The sequence below is a fragment of the Triplophysa rosa genome, linkage group LG4 (assembly GCF_024868665.1).
Source record: "Triplophysa rosa linkage group LG4, Trosa_1v2, whole genome shotgun sequence".
NCBI lineage: Eukaryota > Metazoa > Chordata > Actinopteri > Cypriniformes > Nemacheilidae > Triplophysa > Triplophysa rosa.
In genome coordinates this window covers 11,107,328-11,134,627 of record NC_079893.1, presented here as the reverse complement: position 1 = coordinate 11,134,627, position 27,300 = coordinate 11,107,328, and the positions used below count along the sequence as shown (strand labels likewise).

The following is a 27,300-nucleotide window of genomic DNA, read 5'->3' as shown; positions in this document are numbered from 1 at the left end:
ACGTCGAACTTCCGGTTTCCTGTTAAAGTAAAAGTCTCTTTACACAAACGAGTAGGGGTGATTTTTTAAAGTAGGAACGCGAGGAATTATTAGCAAATGAATAGAAAATAGAAATAGAAAAAACCTGTAATGCTTATATACATTATACGCTACATTTTTGTATTTGATATATTTTATTTACATATGATTTTATTTGTCAATTGTAATATTTGCATAAATTATTCTTACTATTTTTTTGTCATTTTTTCTTTGCGTAACAGAAGGTAGCACATTACAAAGTGGGGAAACCTGAAAATATCAGGGAATTTGTATTTGTTATTTTTAGCCCTAAACCCCTGACTACGTCATGAAAATACGTGAAAAAAGAGTAGGCCTACTGCATGCAGCTTTATTATGGAGCATGTGAGTTCTGCAAATAAAACATACAGGTAAGAAAATATCAGAAATAAGGTTATTTATTTATTTTATTCCAACCATTACGATGTTCATTTAGCAAAGAGCCAATTTTATGCTCAATGCTTAGCTTCAAAAACAACAGGTAGGTAGCTAGCTACATTTAGCTTATTACTCATGCCACTGTCCAAAGTTTATCCATATTTTTTTCAGTCTAGCTTGTTAGTGGAGGCTTTAACATACCTTGTTGTCTTTTTTATTTATGTATATTTTGTATATGTGTGTTTCCTGGTGTCTAATAGTGCATAGTCAGTTTTTGCACTAAATTATTTACAGGGCAACAACAACAGATGTTGGCACTGATATGGACAGATGTAACTTTAAATACGATCAAGTGTAAATATTAATAAAACAAACCTCTCCAGTCATTTAAAGTTAATTTTTATAGGGTGAATACTGCATTACAAAGCCATTTTGTATCACTACAACCATTCATTCACTCACACCGGTAATTATCTCAATCATGCATTCATGTCTGTCAGCATGCATCCCACTATTTCCAAGGTATACAATATAAGAATGGCTTACAGCATGCCTTAAGTTATAAGAACAGAGTGCATGGCTTCTCTTTGGTACTGTAGGGAGGACTACATTTAAGATTGCATTTAATACCTTTTGATGTATTTTCACACTGCTACTGTATGCACTTTTTAAACGTTTTCTACATTTACAAAAATGTCATCGTTGCATGGTTATGTGAGCAGTGTTTTGTGAAAGAATTGATTATTAAAGTGGGCTAAAAATAACAACTTAATAATAAATAAATTGTCAGTGGACAGAATGATCATGTTTTTCTGTTAAATTAATTATTAAGCAAAATTAAGTGAAGCAAACCCATCTTCCTGAAGTCACTGTAAAGTATAAGTAGTCAGTGTTAAGCATTTGAATTCACTGAAAGCTTTGGTATAGTCTTTTTAAGACATCTAGCATATTTACTGATCACAAAAGTAATTAGTTATAACCCAGGTGATTGTTTATACAGCAGAAAGACCCTTTCACAAAATTTTCTTGCAACCAGGTATGGAAATAGGAGGAGAGTAAATATATGCATTACATTGGTGACAATGATAGTGAGAAAACAATCAAGAGAGAGAGAGAGAGCAGAAAGTATTCAATGAAAGATTATTCAAAATCCATCTACTCTTTCCTCACGAAGCAGAATAAATGTCAGACCATAGTACAAAGACAATCATGGTTAAAATCTATTTTAAATTCTCATACCCAGCATACAAATACTGTAAAACAAGCTGCTTAATACACAGTTGTCTTCTCATTCTAGATGTCATTTTAGGATAATGCATTCAAAGACAATTAAAAGGCAGGTTTTATGTTTTTGTGTTTGTACGTGTGCGTTTGTAGTGTAGGCCTATGTATTAGTGCATGCTTACGATTGGTACAGAATGCTTATTCTGTCAGATTGTCTGTAGTTTTTGCTTTACGAACTGCTCCAAATGAACTATTTCAAAGGTCAAAGGGCAGTGAGAGTGCGAAAAAGCTGGGTGAGGCAGAAAACTGAGGTTGTTAGTGAAGTGCATTGGCGAGCAAGGAGTTTAATACTGAGTTCATGGCAAGTGTTTCTTTCAGTTGAACTTCCAAGTAGTTCTGCCGCTCGAGCAAAGTCCTGAAACGTTTTTGCCAAGTCTGCTAGTCCTGTAAGTGCTTGGGCATGGCGCTCCCTGCACCGCTGGCAGCTGGAGAAGCATAAACACACGCTGGTCATCTGTACCAGTGAGCGGAAGCTTTCAGACAGTGATTGAAGTGTCTCCTCAGGTGTCTGTCCGACCCTCACCACGCGCTGACATCCAGCCAACAGCCCCCGAGCTTCCACATGCAATCGTCTTTTATTTTTTGAAAAATGATCCACACAGGTTTCCCTGGAGTGCTCCTGGACCCCGTCTTGGTTCTTCATAGCACCTACAAGGATATTTAAAAGTGTGTCCACATCCCTTTGCAAAGAAAGGAATCCTGTTGGTGGTAGAGGATACCGACGTGTCAGCAGGGCAGTGATAGCATCTTCGTGAGGGTCCGACAGAAAACAGTCACTGGTATCCAGGGGGGATAGAAGGAGACTGAGCTCAGCAGAAGAAGAAGGTGGCAGGACATGAGGAAATGACGGCAATGGAGAGGATGGTGAGAAAGATGCAGGAGATGCAGAGAGAGAGGAAGGAGGGACAGACATCAGCAGGGCATTCTCTGTTTCCGCTTGGTTCATTCTGTGGGAAAACTCATAGACTGTTAGTTCATCGTCAAAGGTAGCGCTGTCTAGGACTCCACTGAAACAGTTTGTGTATACCGTTTGGCAAGCCTCGAGTGGTGTCTGAGCACTTTCCATTACTTTCTCACACCCCACAGCCAATACTGAGCTACAGCTAAGGTCAGGTTTTTGTTGCTGATAGGGTCTGGGCAAGGACAGTGGCTGGGCTATGGTAGGTTTCAACCGGCAGTTTGTGAAAACCCCACAGCTGGAGATAAAGTGATGGGGGGTTGTGTTTGAAGGAGAGCAGGTACATTCTTGTAATCCACTAATTTCTCTGGATGATGCCACCCCCCAGGGTACGTTTAGATTTTGTGTGGTAACCACTACGGTTGAAGGGCTTACTTGGAGAGAGTCTGAGGGAGAAAGCTGTGCCCCTGGACCCACGGGTGATGTGGCTATTGCAGGAAACTCTTTGGGATTAGTTTTGTTTTTCTGCTTTCCACACAGTTGAGGATTTATGTGGCTTACCTCTCTTACCTCCTCAATAAACTCAGTGACCTCCTCAGATACAATAGTAACCACTTTAACTTCGGTTACGTCAGAAATGCCTTCATTCGAAGTTATATCCTCAGTTGCCTCTTTTGCTACCTCAACTTCATTTGTTCTTAGTTGCGATTCTGAAAGCCTTCTCACAGGCTTAACTTTACCACTTGTGGTAGAATTAGCATTTAGCATTTCCTGAGAGCGTGATAGGTAGAGGGGGAGGTTTTGAATCTTTCCCCGTAATGTTGAGGCAGAGAGTCGCCCAAGGATGCCAGATGAACAGGGCGTGAGAAGGAAGTTTTGGGCTGGTTTAACAACTGAAATGCCAGAAGACAGTTCTTGCATGAATGGGTCACAGGTACTGTCACTTTCATCAGATTCTGGTTCTCTCTGGGAAAATAAGGACCTTGGCAAACAGTGTGGTCCATCATTTCCAGAAGATAGACTGTGACTCCTCATCCTCTCTGTTGGCGCCATTGAGTCTTTTCCCCGCCCAAAATCTAGACTTAGAGTACCATTGTTTATGTCACCACGTATATTTGGGCTTGTAGTATATGATATACGTGGGACTTGAAAGCAGGGCACACATGATTGGGTTATCTGGCCTAGTCTTGGCAGTGAGCTGCACTTTTGGCTCACTGATATGCCCTGGAATAAACATTCCTTTTGTTTGGATGCCTGATCTTCAGATGATGCACTATTGTCACGTGTTTCTCTAGATGGGTCAAGCAACAAATGACCTCCAAGCAATCTCTCAGCCAAACCTCCTACTGCATCCCTCTCCTGATTATCTCTGTCATTGTTGCTGGTGTTCCCTTTGTCCTGTAGCCCCACATGGGAACGTACCACTACTATAGTTGGTGATACAGAAGACATTAGTTCTGTGACTGATTTGCACTCCATGGACTCCGATTCCATCTCTATAAGTTGCTGTTTCCGTTGATATGCCTTGTTTGAATGTGACCCAGCTTTTGTATCTGTAGGACTATAGAGTGGTGAACCATTGGGTTTTGATGGTTGTATGGGTTTGGATTCCAATTGTGCTGGTTCTCCTTCAGAATTGGTTAGGGATAGGACAGTTAGACATGGACCTTGATCTGAGCAGCCACCATCAAAACATGCAATTCGTCCAGTGCCATGGTTGATCGATATAGAACCCAAGTTTGAGATGCTGTTTCCATAGCTGTTACCTGACTGGTCCTCTTCTGGGAAAGATACTAGGGATGTATAATTTGTTTCCATGAATGAGCGGCGCTTTTTGGATCTTTTTTGAAACCTTGACCATTCCTTCTTTTTCTGCACTTCTTCCTCCTTTCCATTATTTTCTAGGTCTTCTGTACCTTGTTCACTGTGACAGATTCCAGTCTTATTTGTGCGTATCTTGGTGCTTGGCTGTGTAGAATTTGCTGAAAAGAGAAATACAGGTAAATGAAATTAGGTGATCTTTATCCCAGTTCTGTAAAAAGCATTACCAATATTATCTGTAATACAACATTTGTTAGAAATAATTTGAGAATGTTTTATAAACTATTTTGCCTGTGTCATACCTTTTGCTTTCGCAGCGAGTTCTTCAAGCAATGTGAATCTTTCCTGAGCGTCAAAGAACTCATCATCTGAACTGCTGTCTCCAAACCCTGGTGGGGGATGATAAATCGGCACTGTTTCCATGTCATTAGCTTTCCCGCTTTCCTGATCCATCTGTCTTTTCCTAGAACCTGGAGAAGAAAGAGGTCGTGGAAGGCTGCGGGCACTGTCAGGGGTGACACTGGAGCAAATATTGTAGTAGTGTCTTGTGTCGCCTTGTTCAAATGAAAACACATAGTCTCCAGGAGGAGGAAGGGCGCTTCCAGGAAGTTTTGCAGGTGACCCCTTTTTGTGCTTTATTTTCTCTACTCCTAGTTCCTCACATTCCTCTTCGTCACTTGCTTCAGGTGGACTGGGAAGACATTCAGCGATATTTGATAGTGCAGCAAAACAGTAGAATTGGTCTACATCAGACTCACAATTTGAATCAGTAGAGCACATTTCACTAAGGGAATAAACATCTTTGCTGTGCAGTTGCCCTGGAGATAGTGATAGTGTGTCTTCATTGCAGTAAGACTCTGTCACTGGTAAGTGGCATGGGCGTCTGGCAGAGAAGTAAGTCAAGAGGTCGTCCTCCTCTAGGGCATCCATCGAGTCACTAGACATGCTAGTCATGAAACGTGAATCCGTCTGGCATGAATCGGATGCTTCAGATGAAGGATCATCCACAATAATGACAAACTGTGGTTCTTCAAGTTTGTTCTCTTGTTTTTTGTCTTCTTTTTCAGTTTCCCCTTTTTCATCATTCATATTATTCGACATCTCTCCATTGTTAGAATTTATCACCTCACAGATGGTGTCTTTGTCCTCCCTTTCACTGTTCTTCTCCATCTCCTCCTCTTCTTTCTCTTTATCCCCCTCCTCCTCTTCTTTTTCCATCTGACTTTCTTTTTCGGTTTCTCTGAGTAGATTATCACTGGGGTTAACTGCTGTTTGGTTGTTTTTGGTAGTACTAGCAACATGAGCCAAAAGAGCATCCATGTCTGTGTCTGAGTCTTCAGAGTCACTGCCGCAGTGTGACACATAACCTATATAAACAGACAGAAACACAAACTTTGATTGCAAAACAGTCTCATACCAGCAACTGTTTATAGTTCCCACAGTTTAAGATCTGACTTAAATTTCCCTGTCAATCTGGCCAAGTTGCTATGTAGCTTTTTTCTGGTCAGCCAGCTACAGTAGAACTTCAAAGCTTGTCAGCTGTCAACTGTTGGTTTTATTCATCTGTTTCGTTAGGGTTATTTTGGATTCTGAGTGAAGAAACTGTTCAGTATAACAAAAAGGTTGCCTACCCTCCTCTGCTGATATCCGGTGGCTCTTTGAATTAGTTGGCCAGGGAAAAACACAGATCAGGGGGTCCACAAGAAGTTTGCAGTATCCAGCCACTAAACACAACAGATCTTTAGCTGCTGCTGATTCCAGCAACAAGGTAATTGGCTGAAAAGTATGAGAAAGATAGAATAACAAAATGTAAGAGAACTATACTGAGTGTACACATGTGTCGATCTTTACATGCTTAAGCGCATATGTATACCTTTATATCTTGCAGGTAGATCTTGACCAGGCTAACTCTTTCAGATTCAGGTAATAGTTCCACTCTGGTAATGCAGTTGAATTCAGTTAGTGTGGTCATGATGCTTAGTTTGTGATTGATCACCTGGCTCATCCCGTATCGAGCTCCCACCAACAAACTCACCATTGACTCTCTGTCCTGCAACTGGTTACATAAAAAAAGAACACTGAGCATTTAACAAACCGATCCTAAAATGGTCATTCTGAATATGTTTCTTCATCATTAATTGTTTTGCTTAGACAATGATGTTGTTTGTACACAAGTCCATTAAGGAATATATGGAAAGTAATCAAATGGTTCCACTGAGTATATCTTAGATCTTTGTTTGAGAAGTTATTTCAAGACTAACAATGTAGTCTTACCATCATAGTGGCACTGAAAGCCTTTCCTCCATATGTTTTCAGTTGAGATATCTCATTCAAGAAGTTCAGTCTAGCTTGGTTTACTGAGATCACCTGTGAAAACACCCGAAACATGTAAAGCAAAGTAAATGTGCAACTACAGGTACCACAAGAGATGTGAAAATACTGTTGTTTTTGGATATTTACTGGTATTATTTTTAAGAAAGTACCATCTGATAGCACCACTGTACCATGGTACTGCCACAGTACTTTTTATTAAGGGTTATGCATTATATAAATGCTACAAAAAGCTTAATGCATAACACAAACATTTGCACAGACACACACAAACTTCACACACCTTCTGCTTAGGCTCCTGAGAGAGAAGTTTTTTCATGTGGAGACTGATGGCTTTCTTCAAGTCTTTTTCTCTCATGTTTCGCAGTAAGGTGTGGGATACAAAGCTTTCAATGCCCCACTCCTTCCTTCACACAGAAATGCCACATGGTTTAGCTGTGACACACCTGTCATAGCTTTCTTATATACTGTTAGCGAAAACACTGCAGATTTAACTGAACTTGAGTAAACGTACAGTGCATTGTTAGTGTGTATGTGTGACGACTCACATGACGGCTTTTAGTGGTGTTTTAAGAGATTGTGTACTGCTGGCTAGTCTCTCCTGTACATGTAACGCAGCCAGTCTGAGAGCGGTGTTACATTTCATCTCCACTGCAAACCTTTCCTGCAATACATCACTCACGCTCTACACACACACACAATGTACTGTATCGCTGATCTGTAGCAGTATTGTTGCAAATATTGTGGGGTGCAAGCAATTTCATTTTTGTGGTCTTAGATTATTTGACCTCACAGATTTTTCAGACTTTTTTAACAGATTATTTGACCTCAGACAAACACACACCTGTAGGTATAGATACTCAAAAGCTATGGGGTCGTCCTTGAGCATGTTCTCAAAGTCTTTGGGCAGAAAACAAACACGGAACAGACACCTATAGTCATGAGTCTCCTTCTTCTCAGCCACCTGTCTCCCAAACAAAAACACTATTAGACACATGTATTATACATGCTTATTAGTACAATTTGATATAATTTTTGGAAGGTTTGTTATGTTTGTGTGTGTACCTGTTGAATGGTCTCCTCATCGTGCAGTAGATATAACTTACAGGTGCTATATTGTTGTTCCAGCACGAGAGAGAAGTGTCCGATATGTGTGATTGAGAGTTTCTCTTTCAGGGTCATCACTATGTCCTAGTGAAACGGGTAGAGAAAACGTTACATAAAGCGCTTTATATTATACTGTACTGTATAGAGGAAATCTCTACATAATCTGTTTTCGAAAACACAGGCTAAAGTTGAGTACCAATGTCTATTAGATGTTTCATGGACATACTTCGTACAATTAAAGGTATCATGGTACATTGATGGATCAGATGGTAAAACCATGGATCTTTGATATACACTATGGTGCAGTATCTCACAAAAGTGAGTACACCCCTCACATTTTGGTAAATATTTTATTATATCTTTACATGTGACAACACTGAAGAAATGACACTTTGCTACAATGTAAAGTAGTGAATGTACAGCTTGTACATGTCACGATATGAGCGTGGAGAAGAACCCAAGCGCAGGAAGGCAGTGACGGGATTAACAAAACAAGACTTTAATAATAAATACAAAAGACAAAACAAAAACCCACGATGGGGTGCAAAAACAGAACAATAACTAGGACACGGAAACCGAACAAGAACTCAAAACAAAACACTTCCCATGAGAGGGCAAAAACTGAACTAAATCAAAAACGAGACACTACGTATAAACACTTACAAGGGACACAGGCAACATAGCAAACATGGTCAAAGGCACACGACAGGGAAGGCAAACAAAACACCAGCATACACACATAATCCACGAACACAAGACAAAGAAACAAGAGGGTATTTAAAGGGAAGACAAACGAGGGATAACGAGCGAGGGCAGGTGTGGAACATAAGACACGAGGGGAAAACAATACAAGAAACGAGAGGGGCGGGGCCAATGACGAGACACTGGAGAGAACGCACATTATTGTCAAAAAGACAATAATATGTTTCCCTCCACACATAACCAAAGGCTTTGCCATGGCTCTGCTACAGGACCAAGAAAAACATGACTAAAGGAAGCAGAGCCATGACAGAAGCCCCCCCTTTAATGAGCACCTCCAGGTGCTCACCAAGGGGTAGACAGACGAGACAAGGCAGACTGGGTGACAGACAAGACAAGGCAGAACAGAGAAAATAAAATCAGCGGCAGACAAGACAAGGTAATCCATATCCTTAGTCTGCTTGTCTTCAGCAAACTGTTTGCGGGCTTTCTTGTTCATCATCTTTAGAAGAGGCTTCCTTCTGGGACGTCAGCCATGCAGACTGATTTGATGCAGTGTGCGGCGTATGGTCTGAGCACTGACAGGCTGACCCCCCACCCCTTCAACCTCTGCAGCAATGCTGGCAGCACTCATACGTCTATTTCCCAAAGACAACCTCTGGATATGACGTTGAGCATCAGGGGCGCAACTGCACATTTTTGTAGGTGTATGCGAGATCAGTTTTGGCGCCCCAAATGAATCTGGTCATTTTTGCTAACGTTCCAGAAACGTCCTAGCCACGTCGTCAAATAACGTCGTAAATTAATCCCATGCAGAACGTTGTAGCGACGTGATGTACTGGTCCTCAGATAACAGGGACACTGATTATTTGATTAATGAATCTGTTCATTTCTATTTATTATGTTATTGTGTGGAAAATTTATGATCAGAGTAAAATCTGTTATAATGTCAAGATGAATACTATAAATCCGACTTCTGACAGCTATTAAACAGGAGTTTAATTCGATACCACAATTAAAACTGCGTTTCTATTTATTTAGTGCACGCGTCTGAAATGTGCGCGCACGCGCCTTTTCTGTTCTGCAAAGAGCCGCGCGCTCTCATCATTTAAACGTTAACGGTCATTTCTTTTTTTGTCACTGCCTGATATTCCTTTAGAGGTTTATTAATATTCTTTCTTTACTTTATACCTTACAGATGTGAGAGTAAACACATATTTTAGTGATTTTCGATCGATTTGGCGCTTTTAAATGAATGGACCCTGATGTTTGTGAATGTGACTAAAGAAGCTTTTGATTGTCGTTTATAAAAAAACGGACACCCTGCTTAACGTATGTGGTAAGACAAGAATATAATGTTAAGCTTAAACATAATGTTTATTCATCTCTTTCAGTAAATATCTGCTTTAAATCCTCTATATTGTGTTGAAGTCTTTGATTATTTATGTCATGTACTACAGTAGAAATAAAATATCTGATTGTGATGTACAGTGCTGTGTTGAGTTTTATAATCGTTATACTGTGCTTTATACATATTTGAATAGAGAATTACTCCAATTGTGCATAAAATTGAATCTTTAACTTTTATCTTTAATTTAATCCTCCATGTGAGGGATGATAATTGTTTAAATTAAATAAATAAAAAATGATTTTAACAACGTGACCGTTTGGTCGTTAGGACGTGCTTATCACGTCCCAGAAACGTTTTTTGGTACGTCGCTGCGACGAATATGGTACGTCCCAGGTATGTCTTCAGGAGGTAATCACCATGTCCCAACAACGTCCAATGTTACGTCGTCACGACGAATATGGGAATCACAAAGTTACGTCGCTGGAACGTTATTATGGTAGGTCGTGGCAACGAATATGGTCCGGTCCAAGTTGTTGTCACAACTTAACTGTGTTAGCTGGGAACGTATTACAAACGAGTCGCTTTGCAAACCTTCTGAACTGGCGCCATACGAATCCGATAACTTAGTTCGAGGAACTCCAGGAACGGACATCAACGCATATTTTTTTATTATTATGATTTTATGGACATTAACACGTCTGTAAACAAGCCGGAACATTAGAATGACGTAATCGGTAACAAGAGACAATAGCATTTCACACTCAACGCTGACGCAATGACGCTGTCTGTCATGAGACAGACGAAAGCCAATGATATTTGACTATTAAGGCTGACGTAACGGCGCCAGATTTGAAAATCTGGAAACGCAGCAGAAACCGAAGACAGCAGATGGTGATTGCTTTCACATCTGTTCCTCATATAAATCAATTGTTTCACCTCGATACACTTGGAATATTTGTACGTTTTAAACATTTTAACTGATTTGTATTTGTATCATGCGTTTTCTGTTATTTAATAAATAAATGTGTTGTGTTACTTGCTCAAAAGGCCTGCATATCTGTGTATGTGTAATGTAAATACAGTTATCACGACATTTTGAAATGAAATAAAAAACTTTTGCTATTATTGCAAAATAATACCCCAAAATGTACATATTTAATGACGGTAGGCGATAGTCTTGAACAGGGGCATCATGCACCTATTTTTTTTAAGGGGGCACAGTGTGCACAACACATAGAAACATGTCCTGTACGTACAAATACATACATTTAAAGCAATGTTATTGAGAACATCTCTTAAGCGTTTTTAAAACATCGCACAAACCATATGATTGTAAAAAAATATATATGTACATTTTAAGGTAAAGTCTGGTGTATTTTGAGAACAAATATCTTGTATGCAATTTTGTGCTAGTAGTAAAATAGTTATTGTTTGCATACAAATGAACATAGAGAACAAAAGTAAAAGCAAAAAAAATGAAGCAATTAGTTACCCTTTGTTAAACTGCCTTTAATACAAATCTATTGTCGATTATAAAATTGTATAACCAGTTTCAGAGACTTGGCAATCTTTGTATAGGCCATCTTTATGTAGAGCAACAATTCTTTTTTTTCAGATCCTCGGAGAGTTCTTTGCCATGAGGTGCCATGTTGAACTTCCAGTGACCAGTATGAGAGAGATGATACCAAATTTAACACACCTGCTCCCCATTCACATCTGAGACCTTGTAACACTAAAGAATCACATGACACTGAGGAGGGAAAATGGCTAATTGGGCCCAATTTGGACAGTTGGGGTGTACTCACTTTTGTTGCCAGCGGTTTAGACATTAATGGCTGTGTTGAGTTATTTTGAGGGGACAGCAAATGTACACTGTTATACAAGCTGTACACTCACTACTTTACATTAAGCAAAGTTTAATTTCTTCAGTGTTGTCACATGCAAAGATATAATAAAATATTTACAAAAATGTGAGGGGTGTACTCACTTCTGTGAGATAGTGCAACATATTAACATACTATGTATTTACAAAGTACATATTTTTGTTTAAATGGATGTGCAACAGTGTACCTCAAAGATTACCTTGGAAACTATCTAAAATGGTGTGTTGTAATGGTACAGGTTAGAATAGATGGTACTACAATTATTCACTTTCATGTGTTTCATTACATCAGTGAATATCTCAACAGTACCTTAACGGTGGTTTTAGGTTCAAATTTAAAAGCCTTTGTCTGGCCATTCTCCAGGTAGACCTTCAGAACATTGGGCAGGAACAGCAAAGAGTTACCCTGGAGGTTAGAGGTCAACATATGATCTCAGGTCAATAGATATTACATAATACCATATGTTAAAAACAATATAAATAAATAATGTATTCTCATTCTCTATATACAGCAACAACAAATTTGAACTGTTAAACTAATTATTATTGATTAATATTGTTACCACTAATATTCTAAACTCTCTCTCTCTTTCTCTCTCTGCCTCCCTACAATAGGTTTTGAGCATAATTTATTGGCCAAAAAAGAGAAAACTCAGAATAATTAAATGTATAGCACAATAACATTGTTATCATAAATTATTTTGGTCGTGCTAATCGTGTAGTGAAAATCTTATAATGAAAGCTCTAACTGTCACATTATTTTACAAAAAGTGCAAGAAATCAAAGATAAATGATTTTATCACAGTCTTATTAATGTGGTATGCTTGATAATGGGTTGGTTTAATTGGATGTTAATTAAAAGCATCCAGGGCTGAGGGAAATGAACACAGCACTGAACTCCACTAAGTGCTTCCTTATATAAAACAATTACTATATTGTGTATCACATCAGCACAACTATTGACAAAGACAACTCTAAATGAATCATAAATTGAATTTGATCTTAGAGTTCAGATTTGGTTGTTTACATTTCAATTTCATTAAATAAGCTTCTAATGTTTGTACTTGATATTTTAGAATAATTGAATCTGCTTAAAATAATACATTTATGAATTGAACTAAAAATGTTATAATTACATTTTTACAGTGTACTGATAAATTAATGATATTTCACTGGGGTTAACTGCCTAAACCACTGTTTCTGTCCCTTATTCCTCTGGATCTTTTTGTACGTCTCTCTGAGACGTGGTCTTTGCAGAACAAAAAGGGTAATTTCTCAGAATAGGCTTTTTAAAAATATTTTTATTTGATTTGCAAAAATCATGTAGGCGTTTCCTAGTTCCTTTCTCCTATTGGACGGTTGAAAACGACCATCTCATTTGGGAATGCCCAATAAATGCGATATGGGCTCCCGCCCTTTTTTGATTGGACGGTTGAAAAACACCTATCCCGGTAAAAAAACACCCAGTAATGGACTAACGCCCCTTCCGTCAGAAACTTGAACCTCCTGTCTCTGTCACTCACTTCTGTGTTACTAATGGAGTTCGCAGGCATGCTAAATTACACACAGTATGAAAAAATAGAATGTATCCAACCTGTGATTGACCATTGACCACCACTTCTTCTGCAAACCTCACTTTGACTGGGTTTGTCTTCAGCTTGGCTCTCTTCTCTGGGGTTATGAAGGATGACTTTGGCCCCTATGATACAGCCAAGAACGGACATGTTTGACCTTTAGTATATTTCACTGAGAAACATTTTTTGTGTAATAGCTTTGGCATTCACAAATTCCTTCACGTTGACTGTGACATGCATGCATACATAAAGTCTTACCACAGTATATCTCATGACAGTCAATAGTACTGTGTCCCGACATTCCCTGTAAATAAAGATAAAAGAATTAGTGGTACAAATATAGTATACATTACCAGATAACCAATTTTCTGGTTACTAATATTTGTTTTAAAGCTTTAAACTTTAAAGTCAAAATCAAGTATTGTTTTGAGAAAAACTGGACATCTGCCCCCTAGCCAAATACACTGTCATGCCACATACCTGATGATGTCAGCAGCCTGCTCTGTGGATAGATCATCAACAGCAACATTATTTATTCTAATAAGCTGGTCACCAGGAACAAGCTTTCCATCCGCAGGACCTCCTAAAAACATACATCGGGTGTACAGGATTTACACATCAATAACAATATTCTAATTCATTTGACTGACTTTTTACAAGAACTGCAATCTCACATTTTTTATCTTTGAGGTTATTGGAGTATCTGTGTTGCTCTAGTTATTGACTATGTATTTGGCTTTAGGGGAACCAGATGGCTTCAGCCACTCCAAGAGTAAGGGAGTCCTGTAGACATGGCTCCATTTGCCAACCCAGTCAGCCAACATGCTGCTCAACAGGCAGACGGTAGATGCAAATAGCTTCTGAGTCACCATATTTTAACCCACAAAGAATTTTAACCCATATACCAAATGAGATTCATTTTACACCATTGACCAGAAAGCACTTTAAAGGGATAGTTTACCCCAAAATAAAAATTCTGTCATCGTTTACATTTACCCTTTTGTCATTTCAAACCTGTATGACTTTCTTTCTTAAGCAGAACACAAAAGAAGATATTTTGATAAATGGTAACTAGACCCCATTCACTTGCATTGGTTTTGTGTCCTTACAAAAGAAGTGAATGGGGTCCAGTGCTGTTCGTTTACCAACTTTCTTTCAAATATCTTCTTTGGTGTTCTACAAAAGAAAGAAAGTCAAAAAGGTTTAAAATGACAAGAGGGTGAGGTGAGTAAATGATGACAGAATTTTCATTTTTGGGTGAACTACCACTTTAATAACGAGAATATAATATTGTCTTAAAACTTGGTTATATGATCTTTAACAACATATACATCTCATTTGTCATAAATGTAAGAATTTATTTTATTTGGACAAACAATGAATATTATAATTATCTTTTTTCAACCTTATTTTGTAGCTAATGCACTGCACTGTTCTATTGATTTTCATTAAGGGCTTGTGTGCTGTATATTCATAATGTATTTTCAATATTCGTAATATATATCTCCACAGGTGTAGCCTGATATTATTGTGAAGACATCCTAAAATCATGTTAATTATTCCCAAATCAAGTCCGGTCCCAATAGTGCTCAAGGCAGTATAGGGTTTTAAAGCTCAAAAATGATCTTGACTACCTTCACACCAGCCAAACTGTGGGCGATCCATGGACACTTGCTACCTAATGTATTTGTTGTTTATTGAAAGTCATTAGGGCATAATAATTGTAAAGAGGTCACGAGAGGCGTTTTAAAAAACTATTACAAGCACTATTATAAGCTGAATCAATTTAAGAAGGTAAATAATTAATTGTAGAAGACAAGGGGGTTCGTGCTCCTGTTTTTTCCAAAGACACCAGTGGAAGGCTGACTAACTTTGGGCTTTAGACAAGACATAGCCAAAAGAAGAAAAGAAACAAGAAATAGTCATCAAAAATCCCTGCTTAGTCAGAGTAAGTCAGATCTTACTTGTTCTACAAACACCATGCACTGTACTGTGTTTTACCTTTTCTGTTTTTCTTATTTTCTCCTGTAAAGCTGCTTTGGAACAATGCACATTGTGAAAAGCGCTATAAATAAAATTGAATTGAATTGAACTGCTTAGTAACTATTTACATAAATGTAAGACATTTAGTTAATTTAGCACTACAGTATTATGCTGTAAGAAAATCAGTTTTATGATGTAAGAATCTGTTTCAAATTATGACATAATATAATATATAATATGTATATATATATATATATATATACAGTATATATAAAACACTTTAATGTTTAACTGAATATATGAGCCAGTGATCAGAATACATTTGCATTGGATGGAAAAGAGCAACTTTTTTTGTTTCACAAGCAAAAGGTCAAACATGTCTGAAGTAAAATGAGGGTGGGCAGATCATGACAAAATGTTAATTTTAGAGCAGATGAAGATTTTGGTCCCCATGAGGAAAAGCTTTTAAATTAAAGTAAATGGTGTTTTTTTTTAATGTAAAAATAAAGAAATGTTTCTGTTATGGTTGGTTTAGGGGTCGGGTGAGGCGATAGAATGTACAGTTTTTACAGTATAAAAGTAATTATGTTTATAGAAAGTCCCTACAAAACATGTAAACCCAATGTGTGTGTGGAAGTACCTTCTGTTACATCCAGCACCTGATGTGGAGTGTGTGTAGACACTGTAAAGCCGTGGGAGTTCAGGGTGGGGTCAAGTGGGATCTTCATGGTGACTCTAATCGGACAGCTCCTCTGCTCCTGAGAGCCATTTTCGGCAGCTTGCCCTTCCTCTAACACACGCTCTCTGTAAAGAGAGGGAGAAAGAGGGAAGTCGAAGCAAGTTAAAAAAAATTCAATGCAAATTGAAACAAAGATACACTCAACCTTTGCATACACATAAACAATGTATGATCAAAAGAGTGGTACCGGCTGGTAGACTCCCTGGAGCGGCGAAGCCAGCGTCCCACCACCTGTTCTACTCTGCTGGTTCTGCGAGACGGTGAGCGACTGCGGTCCCGCTCCTCCATTTATCTAAGCAAGGTGAAAAATCACTGTTAAGGCACTTATTATAGTATAAATATCAAAACTGAGATCAACCATTTCACAGATTGACAATATCAACAAAAATTATAAAGGGTGCCACAACATTCATCCCATAACAAAACATTTGACAATAATGCAGATTTTTCGTCAGAAATATATCAATAGTCTGATTAGATCATATAAATTACAAGTGACATTTAGCTTCATTTCTTGTTGCTAAGTGTTGTCCAAACTGATATTTGGTTACTATTTCACAGAGGTGTGGTATCTATATTGTAAGGGATACTCCACCCAAAAAAATTAAAATTCATCATTTACTCACCCTCAAGTTGTTCCAAACCTGTATAAATTTCTTTGTTCTGTTGAACACAAAGAAATATATTTGGAAGAATGTTAGCAACTGACATTTCTGGGACATCGTTGAAGTAGGAAAAAATATTGTTTATAATTATAAAGATATTGTCATGGCTCTGCTTCCTTAGTCATGATTTTCTTGGTCCTGTAGCAGAGCCATGGCAAAGTCTTTGGTTATGTGTGGAGAGAAACATATTATTGTCCGTTTGACAATAATATACGTTCTCTCCAGTGTCTTGTCATTGGCCCCATTCCTCTCGTTTCCTCGTTATCTTTCCCTGAGTGTTTAATGTCCCACACCTGCCCCATGTCGTTATCCCTCGTTTGTCTTCCCTTTAAATATCCTCATGTTTCATTTTCCTGTGCTCTGTCATTGCGTCCTGTGCGTATGTTTACGTTACGTATGTTATGTGCTGCTTCGTGTCATCGTCTTGCCTTGTCCTGTCATCTGTTCATCGAGTGTGAGTTTGTTTGTTCTACCCGGTATTGTTTGTAGATGTTTGGTTGAGTCGTTTAAGCTTAGTTTTGCTGTTCTTGTTTTCTTTTTGCCCCCTCGTGGGAAGTCTTTGTTTTCTGATAGTTCCTTAGTTTAGTTCTTGATTCATACCCCCTCGTGGGTTTTTGTTTTGTGTTTGTCTAATAAAGTCATTTGTTAACCCCTTCACTGCCTGCCTGCATTTGGGTTCTTTCACCACCATTCGTGACAGATATTTTGAAGAATTTAGGAAATCAGAGTTCTAAGGCACATTTCACTACCATTTCAATGTTTCCTACTGTAGTCAATGATGTCCCAGAAATGTCAGTTGCCAACATTTTTCCAAATATCTATCTTTGTGTTCAAAAGAACAAAGAAATTTATACAGATTTGGAACAACTTGGGGGAGGGAATAATTCATGACAGAATTGTCATTTTTGGGTGGAGTAGCCCTTTAATTACCTTCACTAAAAGTAAAGGTGGCATGAATTAAGACATCAATTTTCACCAGAGCTTTTGTTATATAAGAGGGAATCGTATTCAAGTGAACATCCTGTAAGTGTCAGAACTGAAAACTCCCTTGTTACTGAAATTACAACTTTTATTGACACCAGGCCCAGTGAACACCAGGTTCTGGAATGCACCTATCTATGACGACATTGATAGGTTGAACACCGCCTCCACAGGAGAATATCAACGACTACTTCTCTAGCCCCACCCACTGGTTCGCGCATGACAGTACTGAAGTAACTAGATAGAGCGAGCAATAAACATGCCGTTAAAGATCGCAAAATATTGTGCAGTCAGTGCCTGGTTGTGGAAGAACACAGTCGCTGCAGAACCTTCCTTCAGATTCCGACATTAGTAATGCGTGGTTGAAGTTTATTTTTAAAGACGTTCCAGCTCACGTGGGTAAAACACTGAGTGTTTGTTCGCTTCATTTCACCGCGGATTCCTTTGTGAACAAGGCACAGGTCGACGCTGGATTTGCAGAGAGACTAAAATTAAAAAGAAGTGCTGTGCCGTCAATATTGGATCCGATAGGAATGGCGCAGCAGTCTTATGTGAGTAAAACATATTTTTTTGACTGTTTTTATATTATTTCGGGTGCTGGGTCATATCCAACACTGTCGTTTTGGCAGGGAGTCTCCCATTTGTTTATTTGTCATGGAAACTCCGGTTCGCGATCACAGGTCTCAAATGCTGACGGTACGGTCATATATCATTAAACACCGTACAACTATAGGCTATACAAACTATACACAAAGCCTTGCCATCACATCCGGGAAATAAATCCAGGAAATTTGAGTAAAATCACAGGCTTCACTTATCCCGTGCAAATGCGCCACATGAAATACAGATGTGGGGAGGTAATTTCTAAATCACACAAGGTCCCCAGATAATAATAGGGCTAATGTGTAACCTAATATTACGTGTCTAACCAAATTCACGGAAGGCTCCAACCAAGTTTACTACGCAAACTGCTATCCAATCATAGCAGTGGGCATTTACTTCCAAGCCTTCATGGCGGAACTCCCATTTAAACAGAGCGTTTGATGAGACGGCCTCAAAACCCCGGTAGAAAATAGCCTATTACTTGTTGATTTTGATGTTTTTGAATGAAAAAATCACGCGAACGTCAGAAGTAGACCTCATACAACAGTATAAAACAATAAAAAAGGCCAGTTCATTTCACCTTTAAAATAGCCTTGAACAGACTTTAATCCATTTATAAAAAAAAAATCCATATAAAAATTGCTGACATTGACGGTCTATAAATTCAAATACACAATTTCAGCAATGATCTATAAATAAGTTATGCATATGCATTTCCTGACTGACTGACTGTCTGTTATGTTTCCTCTGAAAGGCTCATAATGGGTATATCTGTGGCAATCAAAACAATGCATACAGCAGTACGGATAACGTTTTAATAATATGCGGTCAAGCCTATCTTCCTAAAACATTTTCTTTATATTGTAACCTTCATATATTGTTATGATGCTTCCCAAGGGGGGTTATGTTCATGGTGCGTCTATAACAAATAGGCTTCTTCTCATTAGGGAATGCAATGGACAGTTTGGAGCCTCATAATCAACGTGAGAGAAGTAACAACAAAGACAAAGAGACAAACAAGACGCTGAGACGAGAAAGAGAGAGAAATCCCAGGAGATCATGACTCATGGTCGAATTATGTTCTCAGTTTTCACAGGATTTCCATTGATTTTCACCATCTACAGTATTGTCTGTAGCACACATATCACAAGAGTCATTTTACTGCGTCTCGCCTAGCAATTTTAACTGTGCTATTGCTTTGCATACAAGACTAGGCAGCAGTGTTCAGCTCTACAGTCCCTGTTGGTTTTAGTGAGACAGCAAGATTGAAACTAAATGAATCTTTAAATGAAGAAGAAAAACAAGCACAGTCCTTCAGAGACTCTGGAACACAGGCTTCACTTCTGTCATGGTAAATAAGGAAGAATAAGAATTTAAATCCTTTTTTATAAAATGGATTTTAAAGTGCCCAATGGGGTCTTTGGGATTTTAAAAAAGGCCAAGAAAACACCCACTGACATGGGTGTGTCTAGTGTCTTGTCAACACACTCATACTGACTTATCATAAAATGTATTTAATGGTGATTATGGGACTATAAAAAGAAATTGATCTGTATTTTCAAACGGATGCAAAAGGTAGGGACATAAATGGAAAAAAACAACTTTCCAACAAACAAAATTTCCTACCCCAGGCGTTGTTTGCATTGTGTGCAGTGTGACCCTTTAGCATGGTGCACCTGCCCCTTTTCTACTTTGCAAATCAGTTTCCATGGCTATGAATTACCTGTTGTGTTCTTTCTTACTGTTTTCGTCTGATTAAATATTAATAATATCAATAATGAATGATATTAACATAAAGCTATTCTGTGGAACCTAATCCTTTTCACTGAATAAAATAAAAACTTTTTTTTTTAAATAAAACAGATGTGTGGTGTTTAGCCACAGTGCCTTTCTATTAATTTTGTCTTTAAAATTGTTACTTAAAGGTACAAGCCACTTCTCCCTCTGCTTCTTTCAGCGTTACAACCTAACAGGTTTCCCTACACAAATCTACTATGACTCTCTTATGCCGTCTTAGCATTATTAATAAAGTTTTAAATGGCATATGCTGCAGACTCCTTTGATCAATAGCTATAGGTATACTGTATACTTTTGGCTTCCGTTCACAGCCAAATCTGGAGCCAGTGAAAGACATATATTCTGTATGTTAAAACTATAGACAGCATGATTGAATTATATGCATTTCCTTTCATCTATAATCGGCTAGATCTCTAAATTTGATCTAGGTATTAAATACGGGTTGTTGCATGGAAATGGGGACCATATTCAAAGACCTTCACAATGAAACTCTCATTTCAAAGTACTCTCTCTCTTTCTCTCTCCATCGTCACAATTAGATTAGAGGCCACAAAAGTGAGGTTTAATTTCCCCTCACTCCCATGTTCCCTTTAAAAAAAAGGTATGCTCAGGTTCTCTCTGAGAGATAATGGTTGTGCTCCATCATTAACATGGCCAGCTCCTTCTAATGGCTATAGGTCGAACTACTGAAGGTAAGAGTTCATTCACACACACATTTGAGGATTACGGCCAGATGATACTTACCATGTTACCTTAGTACCAATGTCTAATGCCAGATATTTTTGAAACAGACTACCCAGACAGTTACGTGATCCTTTTACTAGACTATATAGACACTCATAAGTGTCAAACATGTAACACTTTCACAGGCTGTGTGGAGCGTATGTACCTCCATGCTTTTGTGCAAAACACACACATACAGTATAGACAGACAACCCAGAGGTTGTTAATAAGTTTTCTAATTGGATTGGGTTTGTGAAGGCTGCGACTCAGGACAACTGCATCACACAGTCTGAGCCGATCACCAAGGCATACTGCAGACACACATACTATTGACAAACTAATCAGCAAAAAACAAATGCACACTCACCCTAAATTGCGATGATACGTTGGAGAGGAACTTATCCTTGTGCCACATCACCAATTCCTCAAAGCTTTATTTTTGATCATTTGATCCCTCAGTCCACTCATGATTTTAAAGGTCTTCCCATGCTTCAGTCTGTAGACCATTGTAAGAGCCTTAAGCAGTTCAGTAGATTAACATTACATAAACTTGTTTACTGTAACGCTCATCCCAAGCGGCGACATGCAATGCAAGTTATATGGAAGTTTTTCCTATCCATTACATCGCATAGGTGTATTTAAGTTTTTAGCTCTTCATCTGCATTCAAAGACTTCGGGTTAAATCTTCCAAGGTCACTTGATGTCTGCAAACAGAAAGATTCAAAGATCTTGTTCCACCAGTGAGTAATTCCATTGTGTGCAGGTGCTTTGCTGTCTTCGTGTTCTGATGGTCCTCAACGTCTGCATCAAACATGGATTCTTGTTTGTTTTCATGATGGGCGGTCCAAGGGACCTTGGCTCTGTCAAAAAGACAAAATGTTATCTGATATTCTCTGTTTGGCATTTTACATTGTGGCCTAACCAACCAGAGAAGCACCAATCCTATCATTTTCCCTTGTATCAACTCCTATAAGACCCAATCACCATCTAACCATCTCTAACTGAACCTGAAGCTTGAAAATGAGAGTGTTTAACTGTCTGTAATATATACAAATCTTCAGCACTGTGGTCTAAAAAATGCAAACTCTTTCTTAACAGCCTCCTCTTCTCAAGTAGCTATACAACCAGTTTATGTAAAATCTAGCATCCCCTAATGTGGCATTGAGTCATCCTGTCGCTCTCTCCCCCTTTTTAAAGAGGACAGTAGCTTCCTTCAGGGTGTGGCTTAATTTTGAGCTTAATGGCTATGACATCAGTTGTCGTTTCTCTGGGGTTTTTGCAAATGAAGCCGTTTCAGCACCGGACAGCGACACATCATCACATGAGTGTGGATGCATTAGCCCACCATGTCTGAATGTGTTTCTGCATTTACCCCCTCTAAAAAACGTACACAGCTATTCACTAATTATACATTTCAGTCTTAAAACTGAGAGATTTACTTCCAGATCTATCACCGGATCAGTTGTCTCTGTGGTGAATGTCCTGTGCTTTCTGCAGGACTATCTAGATTTGATTATTATAGGCTATTCTTCAGACGGAATCATGTACTCATTTGTATTTCTCAACACTCGTTCATTGTTACAAAGCATCTGCATCTTGCACCATAGTGTGATATTGTACATAAATGTTATAAAGAGAACATTGTGTTACTTGTACATCACACAAATGGACACAAAACCATTGAGAAGTCAATGGGTGCCACAGTTTTTTGTTTACCAACTTCATCAAAATATCTTCCTCTTTGTAATACAATTTACAATAATTGTTTTACATAAGTACAATGTTTGGGCAATACTGTGATCAACTAATATGCTAATCCAAAGTGATTCTAATAAAGGCTTTCTGTCCTTGTCTGATAAGACCATTCCCTAATCACTGCTCATCCAGTTGCTAGTCATGTGATGGCTAGACATCAAACTCCGCCCCTATGGATATATGCCATAGACCTGTCACATCCCTAAAACTCCAGAATGCTGTTGTTGGTCTTGTTCTTAACCTTTGGAAGTTGCCTTTTGTTCCTGCCCAGATCTCTGTTCCTGGGTCAGCCTGTTATTGTGGTATCATCAATTACAATTCCTGTCTAAATGGATTGTTCTTGGCCAGAATTAGAAGCAAAATGTTCCAGAATTTATGTTGATACTGAAACACAACAAAGGAACGAAATGCATTTTCAAATAAGGAACTAACCATAACCTTCATATAGCACACATCCGTAAAGCCCTAAAATCCCCAGGCAGCTTTAACTCTGCAGTGCAGGAACGGATAGAAAAAGCCTGCAGAACAGTCTATGACAATAAACAAATATACCCTATAGAGATTTGGTTGAGAATATTAGATTCATAAAGCTGCCTCTGGGTGTGAGGTCCATCCATATCTTGCATACAAAGGGAACTTTGGTCCACAAGTCCTGAACTTGTCTCCATCCATAAACATTTAGTCTTATGTTTAGTCTTTTTTCACAGAAAAAAACACTAGTTTTACTGAATTTTAGTGTTTTAGTTTACAGAATTCACATATTTTTGAAATGCAAAGAAATGTCAAATTACAGAAATATAGGGCCAGATTTTACTAACAGCTTGCAGCAGCGCAAACACCTCTTCTTCACCTCTACTTAATTAAAGTAATTGATTTTTTTAAATACTTCTTTCATGATTTATTCCTTCATTTATGCCTTCTCATTTATTTCAAATTTCTTGTCACCAGAACTCAGTCTCTCATCTTGAGGCCCTTCACAGGGTCCTATCCAGGTGATCACTGTTGTATTTTAATACAAAATAATAATAATATGCAAAGGAATTGTGCATTAAGGCTTGTGGGCTCTGAGTCTGAAAGGAAGATGGTGATAGACAGATGCAGTAGGGTACTCTGAACTCATGAGAGGGAAGAAAAAAAACATATGAAAAGCAGAAAAAAATGATGGAATAAAGAAAAGACCTCCTATTTTGATGACAAGGTCACCACATTTATGACTACAGACAATGGAAAAAAGAGAGGCGAGAGACAGAAGAGTCAGGCTTGTCGGAGTCCCCTCTGAACATTTTCAGCCTCTGTTGAATAATTAATGCATTCAGTGCAAAAACAGAGAACATAGCTCTCTTTAGTTCTCTCACTCGCTTGTTCTCTTATTTCTTTAGTTTATCCTCTTCTCTGCGTGCTTTTCCCCATAACCACAGCCAAATCTCTAGTGTCTCTATTTCATTTTACTTTACTTTCTCACTGATTCACATAAAATCTTTAACCTGGACACATGCAAAACAGAAATAGTAAATAGTACGTGAACAAAAACAAGATACTAAATAAACAAAAAAGATTACATGAATAAAATCTTGAATCTTAAATTTTTCTAAATGAACATGGGTTTAGAAATGAAATCGGATTAGTCGAAATCGGTTTGCTGTATGTACTATAGGCCTATGTTATATGTGCAGGTATGTTTATGAGGTTCCCAGCAATGTGAAAGCACACGTATGAGTGTGTGTATCCTTTATCCTCTCTTTAAACGCTTTGGTAATCCCATTATTGCCCTTAAACTTATAGAGACGTATAGAGAGAAAGAGAGAGAGAGAGAGAGAGAGAGAGAGAGAGAGAGAGAGAGAGAGAGAGAAAAGACCACAGAGTGCACAGACATTAATAATGCATCAAAATAAAACTGCCTCACCACAAACACACACAAGCACAACACAACAGAAAGATAGTGTATGTCTCTGAGTGGTGATCACAGAGTGGGGGGTCATGAATAAGGGTGAATGAAAGAAGGATGAGAAAATGAGAAATAGTTTGGGAAAGGGGAGATTTTAAAGAAATTGAAAAGCTTGTGAAGGTCAGGTTAAATAAAAAATGCTAAGTAATGAAACAGAAGGTAAAAAGAGAGAGGTTGTGGTAATAATAAGGTTATGTTTATGTTTGTGTAATTCACCTTATAGGCCAGCTGTTCTTTGAATTGTGGACTCTTGGTTTCATGACATAAGCCCATCTGTGGTCATGGGATAAGACTATTAAATAAATTATTTAGAATAATTTACAATATAATAAATGAATTGTTGATACAATTAGAATATCATTTATGTGTATAAATTATTACTGGAATTATTGCCTGATGAGGAGCCAAATGTTGTTGGCTATATGGAAATTAGATTTACTAGTTTTCATAAAAAAACTAGTTGTGTTTGTTTATATTATCAATGTGATTGTACTGTGTGCAGTGAGCCTGTACAGTAAATGCATTAAAATATACGCATATGTTTCTTTATAGCTCAACTAGAGCATTGTTTTAGCAAAAATGTGTGCTTAGAATGCAATGTATAACGATTTGGATAAAAAAATCTACCAGATGTAGTAACGCAAAAACCTCCAGCATGTTAGAATTTTAGAGTCTGCAAGCTTTAACATATAAAAACACTAAAACACTGAAGAAAATCTGTTAAGAAATTCAGTGAACATCTTGAGTAAGAGCTCAATGAACCAGATTTGGAAACCAGAGTTGCGTCTGTAGTATGATAATCACGTGTAATTTGTCTGATTATACTTACTAAAGCTGTAAAAATTACATTATTATTACAACAAAATATACAGTAAATCAAAACATATTACACAAAAGGTCTGCCCGTTTTTAGTTAGTTAAGTAGTGAGAATGACTAATAACAATGCATTGGCAGGTTTTCAATTTCTTTTACTTTTGAATTTACTTTTTTGAATTTCTAATCCTCATTTATTGTAAATCTTCTGTTCTATACAAAAATAATATAACTGATGCATTTGATAGACACTTATCCATAACAACTTACAGTTCATTCATTTTGTGTGTTCTTTGGGAATCAAACTCCTGACTGTTATTGCTATCACTGTGCCCTGCATTGCTTTTCACATGCAGCAGACATTTGCCAAAAGGTCTTCAGTCACTCATATGGAAAGCGTAATCGGATCAGTTCCTGTTCAAACCACTATCTTCCTCTCCAAGAGCCAGTTAAGTGAATATTGACACAAATTGCCCATTGCAGCTGTTAGCAGCTTGTAAAGCGCGGATCCATGCTCGAAAGAGAGATTTGAAAAAATATATGTTTAAGTGGTGCATGCAAGATCACAGTTGCACATTTTGCTTCACAGTTGTAAAGCATTATTGTAAATGTGTCTTAATGAGCAAATCTTTATTAGTTTGTCAGGTTTGAAACATGTGGCATGCTTCGGTAAGTTTACAATTACAATGCATCAAGAATTCACAGTATTCCGCTGTGAATCTAAAAAAAACATTATAAATGAATCATGGTCCTTTCTGAAGCTTGTCGGATCTCCTTCCTGGTTTCTACTCTACTCTCACCACATATCATGATTCTTATTACAATTCTGTCATGTAATGTCCAATGTCCTCCATCAAGGACATCAGTTAAATTGATGTGAATGGGAAAAAATACTTAGTGTATTGTGCATATGCTTTTCACAAATGCCTATTTACTGTAAGTCTTATAGGCAACACTAAATGAAATGTTAGGCCTATTGCTTGCTGTAAAGGATTTGAATATAGCCTACTGTACATATACATCTTTTGTGATGAAGCCCTAGATTTAGCTCTCACTCAAAAATCGATGTTATCTGGCATTCCCTAAAATGCAAGATAAGAAGATAATGTAATAATATGGGCTATAGGGAAATCTCGCTGTATAGGACAACAGCCAGTGAAAGACAAGAAGGCTCTTACAGAAATAGCAGTAGTATTCCACAGTAGCCTACCAATGTTTGTTTTGGTCTTGTTATTGAAATGGACAATGAAGTAAACGCCTACAGAACAGCTTTTGAATTAAAACCAAAAAATACTTGTGTTCATGTGTCAATGTAAAAGACTTAGGCCTACTTTCTATCGTTGAATAATTTTCAAGACAACAATTTCTCAAACGCTCTCGGTGCGTTTTAGAGGCGACGCATGAAAGTGCTATCCGCTTAATTCCCTTTAATCTGTCACATTCATCTCGTCCCGTCCGAGACGCGCCTTCATCTTCACCCCACACCGCTTACTAACAACATTTCTATGTTAGAAAACTCTTACCTCGTAGAAAGATGGTCACTTTCATGGAGTATCCAGCGCTTTGACAGAACACTCCGGTAAATAAACGAAGTAAAGGCGAGTTAGTCCAATGGGAGTTTAGCACGAGAGGAGAGATGCACTTCAACTTAATCTGCTTTCGGTGCTTGATCAGGCTCTCTCTCTCTCTCTCTCTCTCTCTCTCTCTCTCTCTCTCTCTCTTTCTCTCTTTCTCTCTCTCACTCAGATTTATATTCAATGAGCTTTATTGGTGTACCAAAAGATATGTTCAATTAGCTACCTGAATACACAACAATTTGCTTTATTTGCTTTATTTTTCTTTGTTTTGCATCGATCTAATAATCAAAATAATAAGTATATAGAGGCTTAGAGGGTTTATACACATGAAATATG

At 38.0% G+C, this 27,300-nt stretch overlaps 1 protein-coding gene and 1 long non-coding RNA gene across 2 annotated transcripts; one reads left to right on the top strand and one right to left on the bottom strand.

Moving 5' to 3' along the window:
* The first annotated feature begins 288 nt into the window (after positions 1-288).
* On the top strand, positions 289-4,848 carry LOC130553470 (uncharacterized). The gene is made up of 3 exons (XR_008962862.1): positions 289-428; positions 4,523-4,617; positions 4,756-4,848. It is a non-coding gene; the product is annotated as an uncharacterized LOC130553470 (long non-coding RNA).
* LOC130553469 (FERM and PDZ domain-containing protein 1) lies at positions 439-27,053 on the bottom strand. The gene is made up of 17 exons (XM_057332441.1): positions 26,911-27,053; positions 21,241-21,733; positions 16,292-16,396; positions 16,006-16,169; positions 13,863-13,965; positions 13,641-13,686; positions 13,403-13,507; positions 12,119-12,214; positions 7,835-7,960; positions 7,614-7,733; positions 7,318-7,454; positions 7,053-7,176; positions 6,713-6,805; positions 6,312-6,494; positions 6,070-6,214; positions 4,741-5,805; positions 439-4,599 (listed from the first exon to the last, which is right to left on the bottom strand). The coding sequence occupies exons 3-17, from the start codon at positions 16,390-16,392 to the stop codon at positions 1,922-1,924; spliced, it is 5,286 nt and encodes a 1,761-aa protein (XP_057188424.1). The 5' UTR covers positions 16,393-16,396; positions 21,241-21,733; positions 26,911-27,053; the 3' UTR covers positions 439-1,921.
* Positions 27,054-27,300: the final 247 nt, after the last annotated feature.

Bases quoted from the DNA above. Each gene is read 5' to 3' on its own strand.
- LOC130553469 (XM_057332441.1), bottom strand. From the start codon at position 16,392: ATGGAGGAGCGGGACCGCAGTCGCTCACCGTCTCGCAGAACCAGCAGA. The intron at 12,215-13,402 runs GTTGGATACATT...TCTAACCTCCAG, and splicing joins TGGTCAATGGTCAATCACAG to GGTAACTCTTTGCTGTTCCT. The intron at 6,806-7,052 runs GTGTGTGAAGTT...GTGTTTTCACAG, and splicing joins CTCAGGAGCCTAAGCAGAAG to GTGATCTCAGTAAACCAAGC.